We start from the raw sequence: 18486 nt of genomic DNA on the forward strand, positions 1-18486 counted from the left end.
AAGAATGAATTGCAGGACTGTTTTGTTCGACCGCATTAGTTTTAGTTAGGTGTACCTAATAAACTGTCAACTCAGTGTAAATTCCCCTGCATACCAATTACAATGTTCTGAATGGAAATAAAGAGAAAATATCATCTCACCAAGTTATTCTCGTGCTGATTTGCGTCCCGTCTTCGCCGCGCAGATCGAGGCAGCTCGGTTCACAGACAGCAGCATCATGTGCGGCTTCCTGCAGTACTCCGAGAAGAGCAAACCCTGCCAGAGGGTTTGGTGCGTCATCCCGGAGAACGAGTGTCTCGTGCTCTACCTCTACGGAGCTCCACTGGTAAAGCGACGAGAACATGCAGCACAAATGCCACCGGATGCGTTGATTCGTTTGGTCGTCCGCAGCCATCAAATCCTCTTCTCTTCCCTCTCTCCCAGGACGTGAAGGCCCAGTGCACCATCCCCCTGCTGGGTTATTCTGTGGAGGACGCCCGACCCACAGACCCTCCGACCACCTTCCGCCTCACCCAGTCCAAGTCCGTCCACAACTTCGCTGCTGAAAACGAGGAGCTCAAGCAGCGCTGGCTGAAAGTGATCCGAGTGGCGGTGACGGGAGACGTGCCAGAACGCGCTCACACCAACGGCAGCAACGCCAACATGTTGGACAACAACAACACACCAGAGGCCAGCACTGATAGCACATAGAGGCGTGCTTTCTACAAAACAAATTGCTGTTGGATTCATTGAGAAAAGATGGGATGTGTGCCGCATGCACAAAGTACAAACACACTCTCCATCCTGTCCTCGAATCTGAATGGAAGAACGAGTGCTGGATAAGCTGCCTTTCCTTCCATCTTTCCTGTTTATGCCTGGATTTTCTTCTGCAAAACTCACTGCTAGAGCCGTGCTGGATTACTAACGGACATTTCCGGTACAATCAACACTAGAGCAGAGGGGGGTGGGGGGGGAGGCCTCAGGATACATCAACTTCCCTCAAACAGGCACAGTTAAGGACAGCTCGAAACCAGACATTGTGCCAGTGGACGACCAGACTTGCACGGCGGCCCCGTTGTGGATGTGACTGGAAGTAGACGGGCAGTCCGAACGAAGTCTGCTGGTGCTGGAATTCTGTCTACCTGTACAGTATAAATGTTTGGGTTTGTTTTTGTTGTTTTTTTTTTCCAAAAAGGAGCAGCTGTGTTTTTATGTACAGAAATTAGTCAAACTTTGTTTCTATAAAATAGAAAAACATCTAAGTACGATATAAAGTATTTACAGTATTCTCCCTTTTCTTTGCTCGAGAAGATGGTTTCAAAACTGTAAGAATGATCATGTAGGTTGGATAATGATGGTCCCGTCTCTCTGCTCTCTCATCCGTCAGTGAAAGTTATCAACAGACTCTGGAGGCACGTTAGTAAAAACCTGTAATGTAACGTGTGTTTTCTCATAAGCTAAAGGAACTCATTTTGCAAATCAAACCCCTAATTCCAGAAAACCCTGAGAACGTCACCATGAAACTATCAGGGTCACTCAAGGCTTCATAGTTGGGCTTTCGCAGGTTGAGACGTTCTCTCCAGGACAAGTAAACTAATATTTGTGTAAAATTTGTTGATTGTGCCTTTAAAAGGGTAAAAAAAAATAAAAAAAATATATATATATATAGGCAGGCCATCAACGTTGCCCAACCCTACGGCCTGCACACTGCTGTTTGTAATGAAATGGCACGTTGCAATCACGTATTCTAATATGGGACATCTGTTGATGATTGTTTACCTAGAGGACGATCATACACCTCAGTTCACCGGAAGCGAGATGGGCGGGGTCATCATTATCCTCGTGTGGCAGAGTTTCCCGTTTAGATGCAAATGCAGCACAATCAGTCATGGCGAGCTGGTGCGACAAATGTAAAAGTATTTTTAATGCTGTAATTAATTTTATTATTTAAAGTAATTTATAGAGTATGACGAGCATGAGCTGTTAAAACGTAGCACAAAATTTGTTCCCTCGTTGTCAACTAAGAAGTGCATTAGGTAGATCCAATTTGTTTTTTTTTTCTGAGATGTTTTTGTTTTGTTTTTTTCCAACTAACATGAAACGTGTCACAGCGACCAGCCACAGAACTGGGTGGACTGTCACTAGGGGGGGAATGTGCCTATATTTTCCACAGTGACTGTGTTCATTCCCCCTGTGCTCAATGCTGGTGCTCACCTGAGTCTCAACCTCTCTGAACTCTTCTTTCCCCCCCCCCCCGTCCTCAGTATTCAAATAAAAAAAACAAGAGCACAAAACTTCTGTCTTGTTAGATCTGAATGTATAAACAGATTTTTACGTGTCCTCTCATCCCCTCTTCCAAAGGTTTGAGAATCTACGCACTTTATGGTCTTAAAAAAAAAAAAAAAAAAAGTGTACCTTCAAAGAAAATAAAGTGAGATTAAATGATTGTATGTGGATTTAGCTTGTTTGGTGCTAGAAGGACTCAAGTCTGCAGTTTATATCACGGTGTGTGAAACAAGTCAGACACTTCTGTGAGTTATCGTGATGCTACTTTCACAGCGTCTTCTTTTGGTTCCTTGTTTTGCTTCTCTTGACGAGAAGATTTTCACAAAAGAGCTAACTCGGAAGTGCACATGCACAAGTGAAGTTCCTGTTTATTACCAGTGGCCGACGCTCTGGTGATAAGAGATGCAGTAAAAGTTTGTGTGGAAAAAAAAAAGTGTCACGCAAGAATGATTAAGTATCGGCGAAGTGAAAATGTCGCTGTCGAGAGAATGAACACAAGCACTTTTGATGCAGACTGTGTGTACGCCACCGAAGATGAGGCAGCAGACAGTGACTCCAATTTGCAATTACCAACTAAATTAAACTCCGCTAATTATCGCCGTCGTTTAGGTGGTTTATGGTGCCGTAAATTTGTGAACTAGACAGTTTAATTAACAGATTTAGAAAATGTTTATTTTCACAAAAGGGAAAAAAAAATAATTTGTTATCAGACAAAACAAAAGAATATCAAATTCGTCTGAACATGAAAAAAATTGTTGTTCTGCAAGTCTGCTCCTTGCACGGCGCAAGTTAACACAATCCGTCACACAAAGTGCACGGCATGTTAAAAAAAAAAAAAGAAGAAGAAAAAAAAAAGAAATCCCACTGTGCTTCGGAGAAGAGTTGCACCAGGTCAGTAGGAAGGAGTGGCGTTTGCCTGAAAAAGCAAACGGACTGAATTTCGGAGTCCTTGGAAGTTTTCCGTCTCAGCTCTTTGGCTGTCGGAGGAGGCCGCGGATCCTGCGGACGAGGGCCTGGATGAAGGTGTAGCGAGAGCGGACCTGGCTGTACGAGCCCTCCACCTCCAGCAGCTTCCTCTGCAGGGCTTCTCCGAATCCTGCGCCCATGTCGCTTTTCAGCTGCGGCGGGGGTTGAGACGCACAAATAAAACGTATCAACGACGACGCAACTTGTTCATAATTTGAATGCGAGCTTGGCCAAACATCAGATGTGTTCCCTCAAAACATGCAGCGAGTTCAGCAGTCATTTCTTACCAGGTCGAGGTCTTGCTGGCTGACTCTGGACAGGCCGAGTCCGCGGCCTCCGCTCGCCTGCAACCCGCCAAACGAGTCTGGAGCAAATGAAATACACAAACATGCCAACATTTGATCATCAGAGAAGAGAAACAGATCCAACTACACCTGAAGACTTATTTATTATTATTAATATTATTAATATTATTATTAATAATGTTATTATTATTATTATTATGTGAGCTCTGCTTTCACCGACCAATCAAAAACAGAACTCTCTGGTCTCATTCTTGGCTGGTGTATCGTATTTTCTCACCGTCCGTGAGGCGTGATCTGTATAAACTGGCTCCAGGCAGCAGGGAGTCCTTGGGGTCGGTGGGGGTACAATGCAGCAGGTAGTACTCCAGGTGGCGCCACAACACAAACAAGCAGGTCTCGATAACATCTGAGAGAAGAGGCAGGTCAAGGCATCTCACAGAAAACCTACGATGTGGGATTTTCTACATTTCAGCTCTCACCCCTTTTAATGCAGTCAAAGGAAAGAAAGAAAGCATGAAGCCACACACTTGTTTAAGTGTGAGAGAGTTGTTGTTGTTGTTGTTTTATTCTGGTGTGCTGAAAATGCCCCCAAAACAGATTTTAATTCATTGCTGTTAATCCTGTAACGACAATTGTGCCTATGAGGGTGAAAGGATACAGGAGCACAGGGCCAGCAGCTTGGCTCTGTTGTTGATCAGCTGGACCAGGCGTCTCTTGGCCAGCAAGCTCCTCTGGACTGATGAGATTTTCTCCACGCCTCCTGGGCCCGACACCAGGCCCTGGCACAACTACAGAGAACACGTCTGCGCTTACAACTGAAGTCAAACAAGGTACCGACACACGACGGGCTTAAAACGCAACAAAAGTGGAATAAGGTGGAATTTCGTTGGCTAAAACTGACCCCGAGACGCTAATGAGCCCGTGAATGACGGGTGAATGAACGTGTTCGTCCTTCGTTACCTCCTTGAGCTCCTCGGGGGGCAGCTGGTCCAGGCTCTGCAGCTTGCCCAGGCTCTGCCTGTGACTTTGGTGGAAGCGGAAGAAGTCTGCAGCGCTGTTCTTCAGCAGGTACAGGACCAGACCCAGGCTGGGGACCCGCGAGTAAGCCATTGATGGCAGAGTGGATGTGAGATCTGAAACAAAATAAGAGCCACAGTTTAGTCTCGTATTTGTGGGAGCGCTTCTGAAAATAAGAAGCTAAAAGGGCCTCGAGAGATTCTGGATTTCTAGAACGCTTTTTAGACATTTCACAAACGGAGGAGGACTAATACAATCACAAGGTGAAACCCCGGCTTGTTTAGCAGTGACTCGAGTCAAATCCTTTTTCCTCTTCTTTTTTTTTTAAGTAAGGCTAGAATATCACTGACCTGTGCGTCCTCCGTCTCTGCCAGCTGGCTCGCTGCCGGACGGGCTGAAGAGGCAGATGCTGAACTGAGCCTGGGCTGAGCTCTGCAGCAGGAGGGTTTGGCAGTACTCCATGATGTTGGCACACACCTAGGGACAGAGGACAGCACGGTTCAGCTTGACTGACAATGCAGAACCGATGAATAATCACAGCTACGGATAAACACGTTCCACAGATATTTCAGGGTCATTTCAAACCCGTGTACCCAGCGTCCACTCGAGCTTTTGGAGCGCTTAAAATGTAGGGGCATTTTGAACACAGGTGATATCTCTATTTTCGGACCTGTTGCATGGCAACCTCCATCTCCTCTCGTCTTTCCGCCGAGTCTCCGGGCGCGGAGATCTCAGCCTGCTTTAACAACCTCTCCCGCTCACTTCCCGCCAGACGGCCGAGCAGAGACAAACACAGGCGCTAAAAAAAAAAGAAAAAAGAAAGCAAAAAACGAGATGCATTATCAACGGAGCAGTTCCTGCAATGAAAAGCACGTGCAATCAGCGGGAATACAGAAGCAGGCTTGATGGTGGACAAGATGAGAGGAAATTGTCGAACCTGGAATCTGTTAATGTGACCCTGGAACTCCATGAGAACGGCGCTGTTGACTTCTCCACCCATCTCAAGGGCCCCTGAGAGACCACACGGTATAATGTTGTAATGTAATGTTGTGGTTTGCGGAATAGAACCAGTGATGTTATGTTTGTACCTGGCAGAGCTGTTTTACTGATGATGCCAGTAAGCAGAGAGAGTTCCTGCAGCGCTCCCATACTGAGCTCCTGACAGCGCAACAGGGATTGAATGGTGTCTGCGTGGACTATCAGCCACTGGAGAACCTACGCACACAGTTTATAACAATATGAACCATTTAAACACAGCACAGATCAACAAAGCCAGTACAGGAACTAGACAGCCTTTACTGACAGAATAAACTCATGACAATATTTGGGCTTTTAATGGTTAAAATGTAATCCTAAAAATATTTTTTTTTAAATGGCTCAGATAAAAGACCTTTGGCGCTTACCTGTGCTGCCCCCTGCTGGTGATTTATGGAGGTAGACGTCAGGATCACCTGAAAGAGCCTCAAGGTTGGTAAGAGAATCTGCCTGTAGCGGTCAATGGGACTTGGGATGAAGCCTGATGGGTCTCTCATCACCCTGCGGTCAAAAGGGAAACAGACACAAAGATACGGATATAAAAATATATAGACTTAAAAAATAAACACTTAAGGAAAAAAGCTTATCAGAACAAGTGAACAACAACCCTTACGATAGCTGGCGTAAAAAGGACATATGAAATTTGCCTTGAGGAACAAGTTGGTGACCTTCTCCACCAAAATTATACAACTGACTTTTTTTTTCTATCTGTAATTAAGACAATTTGAATTATGTAAGTTTAGAGCAGAATTATTAATCACAGTATATTGTTTATGCTTTTTATTCATTTGTGAAAAATCACTTCAGAAGTCAAGGCTAAGTGCAGGAATTTGGTGAAAATCTCTCTCCCTCCCTCCTTATCTCCCTCCTTCCCTCCCTCCTTCCCTCTCTCTCTCTCTCTCTCTCTCTTCCCTCTGCTGGCTGTGTTGCATCACCACATCCGTACCTGTGTGCATCACTGTCAGGCACCATGTCAAACACCTGGCACTCGATCAGCTGTGCCACCAGCCCACAGCGCAGCAGCTCCACAGCTCCCTGGCCGGTCTTGGCCACACGAGTCAGCAGAGCCTGAAGACACACAGCGGAGCTCGTACCTTCGTAATCCTGAACTTACAAGAGGCTTTAAACATACACCGCTGTCTGTGTCAAGTCTTTTGAGACGTAATGACCTGCTCACCATCTTGCTCTCGTAGATGTAGAGTGGTTTGAGGAGGGGTGGCTGTGGTGTGAGCAGACTCTGCAGGGCAGCGTCGTCCTGCCTCAGGCTCTCCACTAATGAGCGCAGGTAGCCACTGTTGCAGACGTACACCAGCCACTGGTTCTGACGGTCTATTGAGAGGATACGATCCAGCACCGCCAGCGCCAGCATCTGACAGAGAGGGAGAGAAGAGAGGGATGATAAGAGGGAGTAAAAAAAACAAAATTAAATTAAATAAATAAACATACAGCACAAAGGTTTGTCTTAACTGTGTGATTAATAGAACCCAATGGAGAAATAATGCATATACTACTACACAAAATTAAACATTATATGCAAGTATTACAAAAGGAATACAGTCAGAATTGGGGGCAAAAAATGCCACGAAAACTTTAATATGAGAGAGAAACGTGCAGACTAAGCATACATTCTGCTAGGAAGTGTGCGGTTTGGATCTTACCCTGGTAATTTCATGGCCGTCGCAGGCGTCCTTACACACAACCTCCATGAGGGCCTTCCCATAGCTCTCGATGATAGCAAGGTTCTCTCTCTGCAGTTTGGAGAAACCATCTTCAGGGGCTGTGAGACGCTCCCACATTGCTTTCCCTGCTGCAAGTGCAAAGAGATTTATTCAGATGATCAGATCAAATCTGTACACTGTTCCTTTGAAATGATAGAAAAAGACATTTGTCACACAACACAAAATGCATGATTGTTTCTTTGTTGTACCTGTCTGCAGAGTGTCTGGTTCTTCAGGTTTCTGGGCGATTTGCAGGTAGTAGAGCAGGGAGCCATACAGGTGAGCACGCAGACGCTGGTATCCACCTCCTTAAAGTGTTGAAAGACATTATAGAATCTATTCTGGCCAAAGTTTATACAGGAAATACATCCCATGAAAGAAATATGGGTTTATGAGTTAGAGGGGTTTTAAGTAATCACTAACCAGTACAAAGGATGAAGTCCAGCAGTTTGCGGAGGATCAGGTGCAGGGCAGAGTTGGCGATGGAGGCAAAGCCGGAGGATGCTTCTAATCCCACCCCCTGCTGCTGCTCGGACAGCACTGATTGGCTGAGGTGGGCTGTCAGAGTGAAGACGGCCCCGGCAACAATGGGCATCAGTTCTCCCGCTGCATCCTCGGATAAGACCTAGACGATGCACAGCAACATTTTAATTTAGCGACTACAACAACTTCACTCCTTCAGTACATATGTAATGAGCTCAGAACAAAAGCCATAACACCGTAGAAGATATTCCTTACTATGCTTGCGAGGTGATATTATTTGTACCGTTCCACCTTGTGCCACACATCCACACTGACCTTGTCATGCAGGTCCAGCAGGAGGTCTCTGATGATGAGCTGCCTGTCATCAGCAGGTATGAGATCGGCTGGGCAGGCGATCAGCAGCGTCTCCACCAGGCTCCTCCAGGACTGCAGAGCATGTCGCTTTGCACTCAGACTCCGGCGGACGCGGTTACGTTCCACCACTTGCTGCAGGATGGAGTTCACCTCCTACGAGAATAAATCCACGGACGCAAATGAGAATACGCCAAACATTTTTGCGAAGGCTTTAATCTCCAAAAAGACTCAATCTTTTAGTGAGAGGAAATACCATATTATCGTTATAAACACAAAAAGAGGATTTGAAGTGTTCAAACCTACAAGTTAGTTTTTTTGATATAAATAACAATCTGTTACAAAGGTTCCTCTTTCGATATTTCCACACACAAAAACACAGTGTAACTATTAAGTGTTGCTAGAATTACAACACACAATGCGAGTCCCATTATCTGCGGTTCACTTACTTCCATTAACAGGGGCCTCTGTCCAATTGCTGCCATTCCTTGCAGTGCATTAACCTCAGCGACCAGCACTCTGTGAAGCAGCTGTGAGGGAGAACCGAACAAGCGATGACACGGGGATCAGTGGAAGATCAAACTCTAAACGTATTTGAACCAACGGAGCAGAGAAAGAGAAAATGACGTTCCGCGGAGGAACCCACCTTCACGTTGCACACGGTGTGGCCTTGCTCGTTGACATGCTCACAGTTGGCGATCACCTGCTCTATCTGAGTGCGCTCAAAGAAGTCCAGCTGCAGCAGCTCAGGCATATCCTGACTGAAATCAATGGCGTCCAGCACACTCAGCAACTTCCTGCGTACTGATGATGAAAAGCCAGAGACAATCTGCTGTAAATCTTCAGCTTACAAGAATGATTTAATTACCAAGTGCCTAAAGAGGCATTTAAATGTTAACTGTATCCTCCTGACAATATTTAAATTGAATGGGACGACGCAAACCTTTAGAAACGGTGTCAAAATGCAGGAAACCACTGACAGATCGGGTCTCTTCTTCCATGCCCGTTTCCCCATCACCTACAAAGAAAAAATGATTTACATTATCAGATACATTCAATATTACTACAGATCGTTTAAGTTTCCATTGAGAATGACACCGGATACACATTTCTCTGAACCGACAAACATTAAAAAAAAAAAATGTAAAAATGGGGAAAACTACACACATCAATTTGAACATATGAAACATATGAAAGTGTATTTTGCTGCAGTATCATGAACTCCTCTGTTACGGAGAACTTTAACAGCGCAACAGCCGTGTATTGGAAGAATTTTTACAGAATCCACTTCAGGAGTTCAGGGAAAAGGAAGCTTTAACAACACGTCACATACTGGCGTGCTGAGTGTGCGGCTGGTCGTCCAGCAGGAGGCTGACGAGGCGCTGTGTATGTGAACGCTGGCGGTTCAGTGAGGTCACTCTCAGCTCGATTGCAGCTGTTTTCATGAGCCAAGACATCTGGGAGAGGGCGGCAATCTGGTTACCTGGAGAAAAAAAAAAAAAGAAGCAGAGTTGAGGTAATGACAAGAAAAGACAATTACTGTCATTTGACTTTTATCAATTATTTATACATTTATATTGTATTATAGCTTCGAAAGATTAAATGGCTTTATCATACACCCTTTATGTCTTTTCAGCAAGGATACAAAAATGTATAATAGTAGTAGTGCTTTCGTATTTCCTGCTTTTCATCCGTCTGTATCTGACGCTTTTATTCTCTGAATGAAAGAGGTCAGCGGGGCTTCTGAGCTTACTCGGCAGGATGAAGGGTAGGTGTTGCAGGTGAGAAAACAAGAAGTCCTGGCTGGTCCTCAAATAGCGCATGGTGGGTCCAGATGTGTCTGGGCAGGTACACAGCTGGTAGATCACCTGAGAGAAGAAGGAAACGAGACGCACAAATAAGATAAGTTCTGAATTCAAGTACACGGTCATCCTGCTGGGCAAAGCTGTGCTACATCTCTCACAGCAGAGACCGGTCTCCATGTCACTCGCTTGTATTTGTATTACCTGGTAGCAGAGCTCAGCCAGGTGTGGGGCCTGATGGGTGAGTACAGGTCCTGATCTCCTCTCCGTGCCTCTCTGCAGCAGACTCAGGATGGCGTGCAGGCAGCTACGTGGACAACCCAACACACCTGGAACAGACAAGCAGCCCACTGAGAGACAACCCTCCTCGGACTCCTTTTCCACTCGACCCATAAATGCACCAAAATCAGCATGTCAGCTGCTAAAGTCAGAGGCTCACCTGGGTCCTGGAGATTGGTTAAGGACACAGGCTTCTTCACTTCATAGCCCAACAGATAAAAAGCCAGATTGGGTGTCTTCAGCTCCAGAGAGGTGATGAGCAGGTTCAGGATGTGGATCTGGGTTTCATGTCGGATTCTTGACACCTTTTTTTGAGGTTCTAATTCTGACGGTAAACAGGTTGATGGAAATGAGGAAGATGAGGTTAAGTGTGACGATTTTATTACACAGGTTTGTCTTTCACGCAATTCAATTGAAATCTAATGAAGATGGTACAGCTTCAAGGTTCGTGAAATGTTGCGCAGACAACAAGATTAGGAATGTCCGTCTCACCGTCTCCCGTCTCGGCTCCTTCCTCTGCCTCTTCACTGTCCAGACACTCCACAAACCCCGCCATAAGCTTTTCACTCACAGCCTGAAGGACGGAGAGAAATTCTTAAAAAAGGTTTCACACAACACTACAGTGAAGCTTACTTGCAGAGACCCAGTAAAAGCACACCCTGACCTTTCCTGCAGCCTGTTGCCAACTTGTTCTGCTAGCTTTACACACCGATATGCACATTTTACTGTATATTATTCGTAGACTGGTATAGTGGACCAACACATTTTACAGCAACAACAAATGCTCAGTTTACGTTTGACTTAATACAAAGGCTACTGTTTGGTCTGTGATTGAAATGATCTCTCAGGGGGAAAAAAAAGTTATGAATGAGCTATACTAAAATATTACGAGAGAACTATTTTGCACATACCTGGTCGTGTGTGAAATCTCCCACCAGCCTGTTCTGAATGTTGGGGTAGTTGGCGATGCGACGCAGGATCTTGGCACTCTGGAAGGCGGCCTCTGGGTTTGAGCTGCTGTGGTACAGATACCTGCAAGATACAAACAAGATTCACCACCAAGTTACTCTCAACCTGAGCTACCGGACTTTCAAAGAGTCGTTTGATGACTTGACACATGATTCAAAGCAAGGTTTAACATTTGAAACAAGAACTGACTGAAAAACACCCGGGTGATCTCACCTGGCAATGTTCACGATGTGATCGGCCCTTCGGGTTTGAGGACTGACGCCCTGGAGGAGCTGCTCCAGGGGAGAAACCAGCAGGGAGGCCTGGCTCTCCCTGAGCAGGTCCATGAACACCACTTCCTTCTGCAGAGCCAAGTCCAACAGGCACAGGCAGTGCAACACCGCTGACTCCAGGTGCTTCTTACCTGTAAGGGAGGCGTGATGGACAGTGCTGTCAGAATGACCACAGACACACACACACACGTGAAATCTCCATTTCTCTGACAGCAGCAGCATATATTCTCTCACCAGGGAAGGGTGCATATGTGTCCAGCTGGCGCACACCTTCCTCCAGCAGGCTGAGGCAGAGAGCCAGCATGGGCGAGTCGTTGAGCAGGTGGAACATGATGCTGTGGCCGGGGGGCTTGTGGGCCGGGACCTGCTCGCCCTGCAGCTCCACCATCTCCTGCACAAAGTCTGACGGCTGGGGCTCGTAGTCCCGCAGCAGCTTGTGGAACACCTCCAGGACAGAATCGGCTACCTCCCACTGAGAGATGGCAAAAAAACAACAACAAAAAAACAAAGTGAATACATGCATGTTTCAGCTAGATGTCTCCACCTTAACTCCAGGAGAGAACTTTACCTTCTCAGCTGGACGACGATACGCTCGGGTGGGGAAGGGGAGGAACACGGAGTCGCGCAAGAAGTTCAGGTAGGGCTGAAAGCCTGGCACACGCAGGCCGGCCCCCAGATTAACAGGCAGGCTGCTCTCGACCAGCGTGCTGATCAGATGACAGAAGCCTCGTGTCAGCGGGTACTCCTCACAGCTCGACTCAATCTCATTCAGCTCGACCTGAGAGGCAAGAAAAGAGTTCAGAGAGTTTGTCAAATGTGCATCTCCTCACAGGTTACATAACTAAACTGAAGGTTTATCACACTGACAACATCTTTAAAGTTCATTTTTAGTCTCTCCTGCAGTTCAGTGTTGTGCAAGGTGCTACTTTTTTTTTCCCATTTTTTTATCATTTTAAGATTAGAAACCCACTGATTGACGATACTTCAGTCTACCGATAACACAATTTCAATTTAACCTTCATCACTCAAATTCTGAAACAAAATAGCCCGAAGTGGTGTAATTGTCTGCTTTATGCACTAATGAACCATTATGAAAGAGGGACAGAACCGGGAGACTGAAAAAAAATATGAACGTTTCAAACTAGGTTGAGCAGCAAAGACTCACCTCAATTCCTGCAGCTTGCCTCTGTCCTGGGGCTCGCACTGTCTGAAGGATCTGTGGTAGAAGAAAAAGGAATTCAAAAACTTAAAATCTGATATAAAACTACCTGACAAGACAAGGCAAGCTTCAAAACTCTGAACCTTGTCAGAACATAACAAATGTTTCAGGTAAAAAATAATAATAATGAAGGCTTTGACTGCCAGAGAAAATGATTTTAACTGCTTCCAGGAGCCTGACTTCAATAATAACATCTACGGGCAACTTTTCCAACAAGACTAGTATAAAATGGTTTCATATCCTTCTCCTCTAGAACGAATGTTCTTTTTTTTTTTTCTTTTTTTAAAGGGGGCATGTTATAATCAGTGGGGCTGCCACCATTGTTAGTAATATCTTGCTAGTGACAAAACTGGTGTATTATATAGCCATTAAATAAACTTCCAGTGATGATGATCACTTCTTAAAATAATACAGATTTTCATCAATTAAAATTGCTGTCCTACCTGCGTGTACTCCAGCGACTGCCAGAGTGAAGCAGCGATCTCTGGCGACTTCCCAAAGGCTGCCAGGCAGTGCAGGAGCTCCGCCTTCAGGACGGGAGGAACGCTGCACTGTAGCAACCCCAACATCACTACGACTGGGGTCCACTGAGGATGCTCACACAAAGCCAGTCGAGCATTTTCACTCTGGGAGGGGAGAAGAAAAATTTGACCAGAAAAGATATGACATGGCCTCCGTCCTTGGTGCATCCTTGCTGTGTGTTGTCCCATACCCATGTAATGATGGCGGTGAGCAACTGCAGTAAAGAGGTCAGTCCTTCCAGCTCTCGTTGGGTGATGCCCCGGAGTGGCAGGTGGCGGTAGTGTGCCGCGTCTGGATTTGGAAAGTCTCGCCGCAGGTTCTCGTGGTAGAGCATGAGGGAGTGAAAAAAATGTTCCCACGACACGGGAACGCCTGAAACTCCCTGGATGTTGTCACCTGCACGTATGTACAAGAGGTTAGCTGCTATTCATTTCAATCTTCTTCATGTTAATGCTCAGATCACCTAAATTGGAAGTTTGTATTTAATTATTTTCATAGTTAACGCTGAATAACAAAATATCACAAAAAGATGATACTCTAATGGTAGAAATTTGGCTTCCAGATTAGTAATCAATCAAAGGCCAAACTCCACACCAACTCTGTCTGAATTTGAGATATCAGACTGGAAAATATGTTATCTTTGATAAGAGTAAATTATTCCTGAAAACTGTTATGACAACAATCGGATCTTACTGTGTGTAGCTCCATTGGTTTTAAGCAGACTGAAGCAGTAGTGAGCACACTGAGGACCATTGGCCAGGCCTTTGAGCATACGGAGATACGGGATATAGAGGGTGGGGGGCAGAAGGTCTCCCATCTGACGCACAAACTTGGACAGAACCACCTGCATCAAAAAACAGGGGAAAAAAAAAAAATCTTTCAAAAGACAGCAAGGATCAGGTATGCAAGACTTTTTTTTTTTTCCTCCAGAGAGCCAAACTTAAAATTTGGGGAATTTTTGCTAAAAGAGAAAGAGATTTTTTTTTTAATGTAACTTGTCTCTTGAAAACATGACCCTCACCTGTTTGTGTGGAGGCCTTTGCAGGGCCATTCCCAGGTAGGACCCCTGCAGTGTGGTGTGTTGCAGAGATTCTGTGGGACACCAGAACTCCAGACCGAGCTCCAGCCCAAACGGGTCCTTACTGTAAAACTCCCCTATCTGACAAGACAAAGCACCAATGTGAAGAACTAAATCCAAAGTTTCAGCCCAGTATCAGCTGCTATCAGTAAAATTAGAAGTTCCACCCTTTCAACTCAGGCTAAAAGATGATGTTAGCGGATGTCATATGTTTGTACAAAATACTGACCAAGATCATGAGATGTTCCAAGTCCTTGCGCAAGGACGATGGAAGCTCACTGTCCATCTGTAGCGACATGTGCACCAGGCGGGCATCCTCATCGGCACGGTTACGAAGCTGTTTCACCTGCAGAGAGCAAAAAGGTGGTAATCATATATTTTAATCAAGATGCAAAAGAAAAACAAAATCTAAACTGATAACTAATAAGAGAATGCCTAATTCTAATAAGTTCACACCACAACATTATACCAACACAAAACAAAATATATTTAACTTCAATACAAGTTGACACCAATAACTTCTCTTACCTTCATTGGCATCAGTGCAATAAAGTCTGTCATGAGCGAATGGAGGCGGCGGATGTAAAACTCCTCCTGGGCAAAACTCTCACATCCCAGCATGCCCTCCTTCATAAACAGGAAGACGTCTCCCAATAGAGCTTGGTCAGCCAGAGCTTCATCTGCCTCAGTGAACTCAACCAGGGCTACACACACACACACACACACACACACACACACATACACATACACATACATTAAATTGATGATTCCTTATTAAATGGTTAGGAAGGCTTATTTAATGCTGATCCAAGAAATACAGGCCTTACCAGAGCCCTGCGGTAGCTGGGAGAGGACTCTCAGAGACAGAGCCCAGGCCAGCTGACACACAGCCTGCAGCCCTGGAAGCTTCCACGGTTGGCTGTCCATCAGACGACTGTGCACTGCGGACACATACTGCCTCTCTGTCAGCAGCGGCAGTGACTGGAGAAGATCTAGAGGAACACAACATACACAGTCGTTTACCACTTACAAACGCAAAGTCATTTCGTTTATATTGAATGTAACAAGTGACTGGACAGTTTAACTTGTGGACATTCCAGGGGTTTAACATGCACTCGCCTTCTCTATCTTCGGTCCCCTGCTCTATGAAGCTGACATCCAAGCAGTAGAGCAGCGCCATAACTAGAGCCATGTTCACACTGTCCAGTGAGCCGTCAGCCAGAGCTGTCACCGTCTCCAGATGGCCAATGAGAGCCAGGGTGTCATCTTTTGTTAAGGGGGATTGGCAGGTCCATGAAAACAGGCTGTCTGCCAGGGCCTGTCGGCATTCTTTGATGAGGTCAGAAACCTGGTGACAGAAGTGGAAATCAGACGCCCATATTTGTCTATTCCTCACTGCGTGTTTCTACTTCAGTTACAACCAGAAAGGCATTGCACTGCTCCCGTATGACTACAAATGTTTCAAATGACCAAATCCCACCTCTTTCCTGTGCTTTTCATTGCCCAAACCACGCTCCTTCTGCAGCCGCTCAAACTCCCGCGTCACGTTGATCTCTGACACCAACGTTAGGATGCGTTTGGTCAGACCCTGGCTCATCAGCTCATCTGTAAAACGTGTTGTCAAAGCCACCAGCTCTTCACTGAATGACAAAACAAATGACAGTACGCGTCAACTTACTGTATGTATGCAATAAAGAAAAACAAACAAATAAAACAATGAACCATAAGACAATAACATACTCATCATGTGAGCCTTTAATAATGACATTATTACCTGAGATCCAGGGTGAAGGTCTTGCCATGCCGTGACTGGATGAGTGTACGCAGAGAGTTGGCCATGCAAAGCTTTCCATCCCAGTAGAGTAACACGCCCACTAGACCTCGTGTCAGACCTGGAAAGTGGGGCTGCTGTTGCTCACCTGCAGAAAAACAAGTACAATCGCAGAATTACCTGTGTTAAATCTTAATGTCACTTTCTTTACAGATTTGCTTATAAGTCATGTCCACTTTACCTGCCAGCAGCAGCTCCAAAGCTGCCAACTCTCCAATATCAAACAGGTCACTGAGGATGAAGGCCTCAGACAGAAGCTGTTCTGGAAGGAGCCGGGACCCCTGCTGACCTTGGATGGCGATGCCTTCTGTGCTGGCTTTGCGCACTTTGTCTCTCTGCTCTGCACTCTTTGGCTAAAAACGACGAGAGGACCAGACATTAAAATCTAAGAAAACACGCAACGTATATCAACACATTAGTTTGTCTACACAAGAAGAAAGAAAAAAAACCTTTTGAATATATGAAATGATGGTGTTTGCAAAAGCTGTTTTGTTGTGGCTCACCGGGTTCTTGAAGAGTGACAGAAAGTGCGGTTTGTGCTTCTTCAGCTGCAGGTCCAGGAGGTGGACGCTCTCCGGCTGTCTCCTCAACACAGCTCCATCCACCGTCTCCCATAACTCTTTCAGTGGCCCCCACAGACTGGCTCCTGAGTGAGGAAATGGGCTTTCAGACGTCTTTGCTCATCAGATAAGACGTGCACACAACATATTTCTAACACTGCTCTTGTGCGAGTTTCTTACAACCATACTTTGTTGGCATTGATCAAGCAGTTTGTGAATTGTTGATGATTATTAGTCATACAACTAATTGTAAAGAACGATTCAATTGTCTTTTACGGTTAATTTTATGCCATTATTACAGTATAAACCACATCATAGTTTAATAATGCACATATACCTTATGAAGAAGGCCATTTATTGGCATTGAACATGTAAATAAAAATTACATTTCTGTTTGCCGTTGTGGCTTTCTAAACAGGGCAGATAAGACATAAATAACAATTTAGATATACAAAGAAATTACTGACAATAAAATGTACCAATAATCAAAATAAACAATGTACTATTGAGACACTAATTCTCCATTTACGTGGCTTTACACCACGAGCAGAAGAAGTGGACGCACTGAGATGAAGTCATTAAAAAGGCGCCAGTCAGACCTCAAAATGGGGAAAACGATGTGGAAATAGAGATGGAAATATTATATTACTGTTTTTTTTTTTTCCTCCGGCTGTTTACCCAGATGAATAAAAACAATTCTAACAATTATGCAAAAATGATTGTGCTCAACTCAAATAATCGCGATCAGAAGATGACGTAATAATTGTCCATTTGCGTATCCAATACAACAAATACTTTTTTTTTTGTCAATGAATAATCTTAATCCATGATAATCTGACCTAAATGTCTCTTACAAGTCTGATGAAAGTGAAATTGCATCTGTGAAATATTTACACCGTGAACCTCTTCCTAACAGTAATGGTTATTATTATTATTATTATTACAAAAAAAGGTGACTTTTAAAATTTACAGATTACCCTGTTCAAAGTGTAATAAGTAATGCAACTGTTGTCATTTCTTCATCAAACGAATATAACGTTATTACAGTTTAAACCTGGACGTTAACTGTTACACGATCTTAAACCAGGAGCCAAACATTTCCGATAGTTTCACTTCTGCCTCCCAAGTAAACAGCCGATAAATCAGCTGATCCACTTCACATGTGTTACATCAACAACAACAAAAAAGGCGAAATAACCCCACGACTTTAGTTCTAGTGTGGAAGTGAGTTATGTTGCAAATGTGTTTTTTTTTTTTCCACAAACTAATTCAATGTTTGCTCACCCATTGATTTTTTTTTTTTTTTTTTTTTTTTTTTTGGGGGGCAAGGCTAGGCTAAGTTAGCCTGACCGCTTTATCCTGAACTATGTGGTTAAAATGTATGAAATACGACTAAACAGCAATTAAAAAGTGAATATACGCGCGCGTATTTGTATATTAATATTTAACATGTACTGCTACAAATGATCACACGCGCGTTACTTTGTGAAATAAACATAGTTACCCGAATTTACCGCCATCTGCGCTGCCATGGTACGCTTGGAAAATTGGACAGAAGCGTCCCGAGTTAGTGCCGGTGTGTAATTGAAAATGTTAAATTTTCTACCGCTTCGGTGACGTTTGCTGGAATAAAATTCAACGCTCCTAATTTGAAATATATGGTAGGTGACTAAGTCAGTGCAACATCTTCAGCATTATTGTAATTCTGTATGATTTGTTCAGGCGGGGTCCTCGGACCGTTTGCGCCCGTCCAGCCACACATTTAGCCCGGATGGAAATTGTAGTTTACCCGTAAACATTAAGTCAAGAGATGC

The 18486-nt window shown here is 44.7% G+C and overlaps 2 protein-coding genes across 2 annotated transcripts in view; one reads left to right on the forward strand and one right to left on the reverse strand.

Annotated features, from left to right (window-relative positions):
* fgd4a (FYVE, RhoGEF and PH domain containing 4a) overlaps positions 1-2427 on the forward strand; it is a 50545-nt gene extending 48118 nt beyond the window's left edge. Inside the window, exons 17-18 of the mRNA XM_069163710.1 lie at positions 185-325; positions 424-2427. Of these exons, the coding sequence (XP_069019811.1) occupies positions 185-325; positions 424-690 (408 nt within the window). The 3' untranslated portion in view covers positions 691-2427. The remainder of the gene's footprint in view (positions 1-184; positions 326-423) is intronic.
* Positions 2026-18243, reverse strand: nup205 (nucleoporin 205). The gene is made up of 42 exons (XM_069163709.1): positions 18177-18243; positions 16616-16758; positions 16294-16465; positions 16056-16200; positions 15762-15921; positions 15401-15629; positions 15109-15273; positions 14810-14985; positions 14511-14627; positions 14225-14362; positions 13897-14047; positions 13394-13599; positions 13125-13307; positions 12628-12678; positions 12031-12240; positions 11697-11934; positions 11404-11593; positions 11133-11253; positions 10714-10795; positions 10382-10546; positions 10147-10271; positions 9894-10008; positions 9474-9623; positions 9084-9158; positions 8787-8944; positions 8590-8670; positions 8105-8296; positions 7730-7931; positions 7516-7614; positions 7247-7395; positions 6766-6957; positions 6535-6656; positions 5957-6089; positions 5642-5768; positions 5491-5564; positions 5224-5352; positions 4904-5030; positions 4497-4669; positions 4195-4324; positions 3814-3942; positions 3519-3595; positions 2026-3383 (listed from the first exon to the last, which is right to left on the reverse strand). The coding sequence occupies exons 1-42, from the start codon at positions 18202-18204 to the stop codon at positions 3231-3233; spliced, it is 5982 nt and encodes a 1993-aa protein (XP_069019810.1). The 5' UTR covers positions 18205-18243; the 3' UTR covers positions 2026-3230.
* Positions 18244-18486: the final 243 nt, after the last annotated feature.

Source organism: Embiotoca jacksoni, unplaced genomic scaffold, assembly GCF_022577435.1.
Source record: "Embiotoca jacksoni isolate LCO1_2020_lvr unplaced genomic scaffold, fEmbJac1.0.p SCAF_3, whole genome shotgun sequence".
NCBI lineage: Eukaryota > Metazoa > Chordata > Actinopteri > Embiotocidae > Embiotoca > Embiotoca jacksoni.

What these genes read in the sequence shown, in the direction of transcription:
- nup205 (XM_069163709.1), bottom strand. Translation starts at nt 18,204, where the DNA reads ATGGCAGCGCAGATGGCGGTAAATTCGG. An exon ending in GGCAAGCTGCAGGAATTGAG is followed by an intron (nt 12,241 to 12,627) that starts GTGAGTCTTTGC and finishes CTTGCCTCTCAG; the next exon opens with GTCGAGCTGAATGAGATTGA. An exon ending in CAGTAAAACAGCTCTGCCAG is followed by an intron (nt 5,565 to 5,641) that starts GTACAAACATAA and finishes GTGGTCTCTCAG; the next exon opens with GGGCCCTTGAGATGGGTGGA.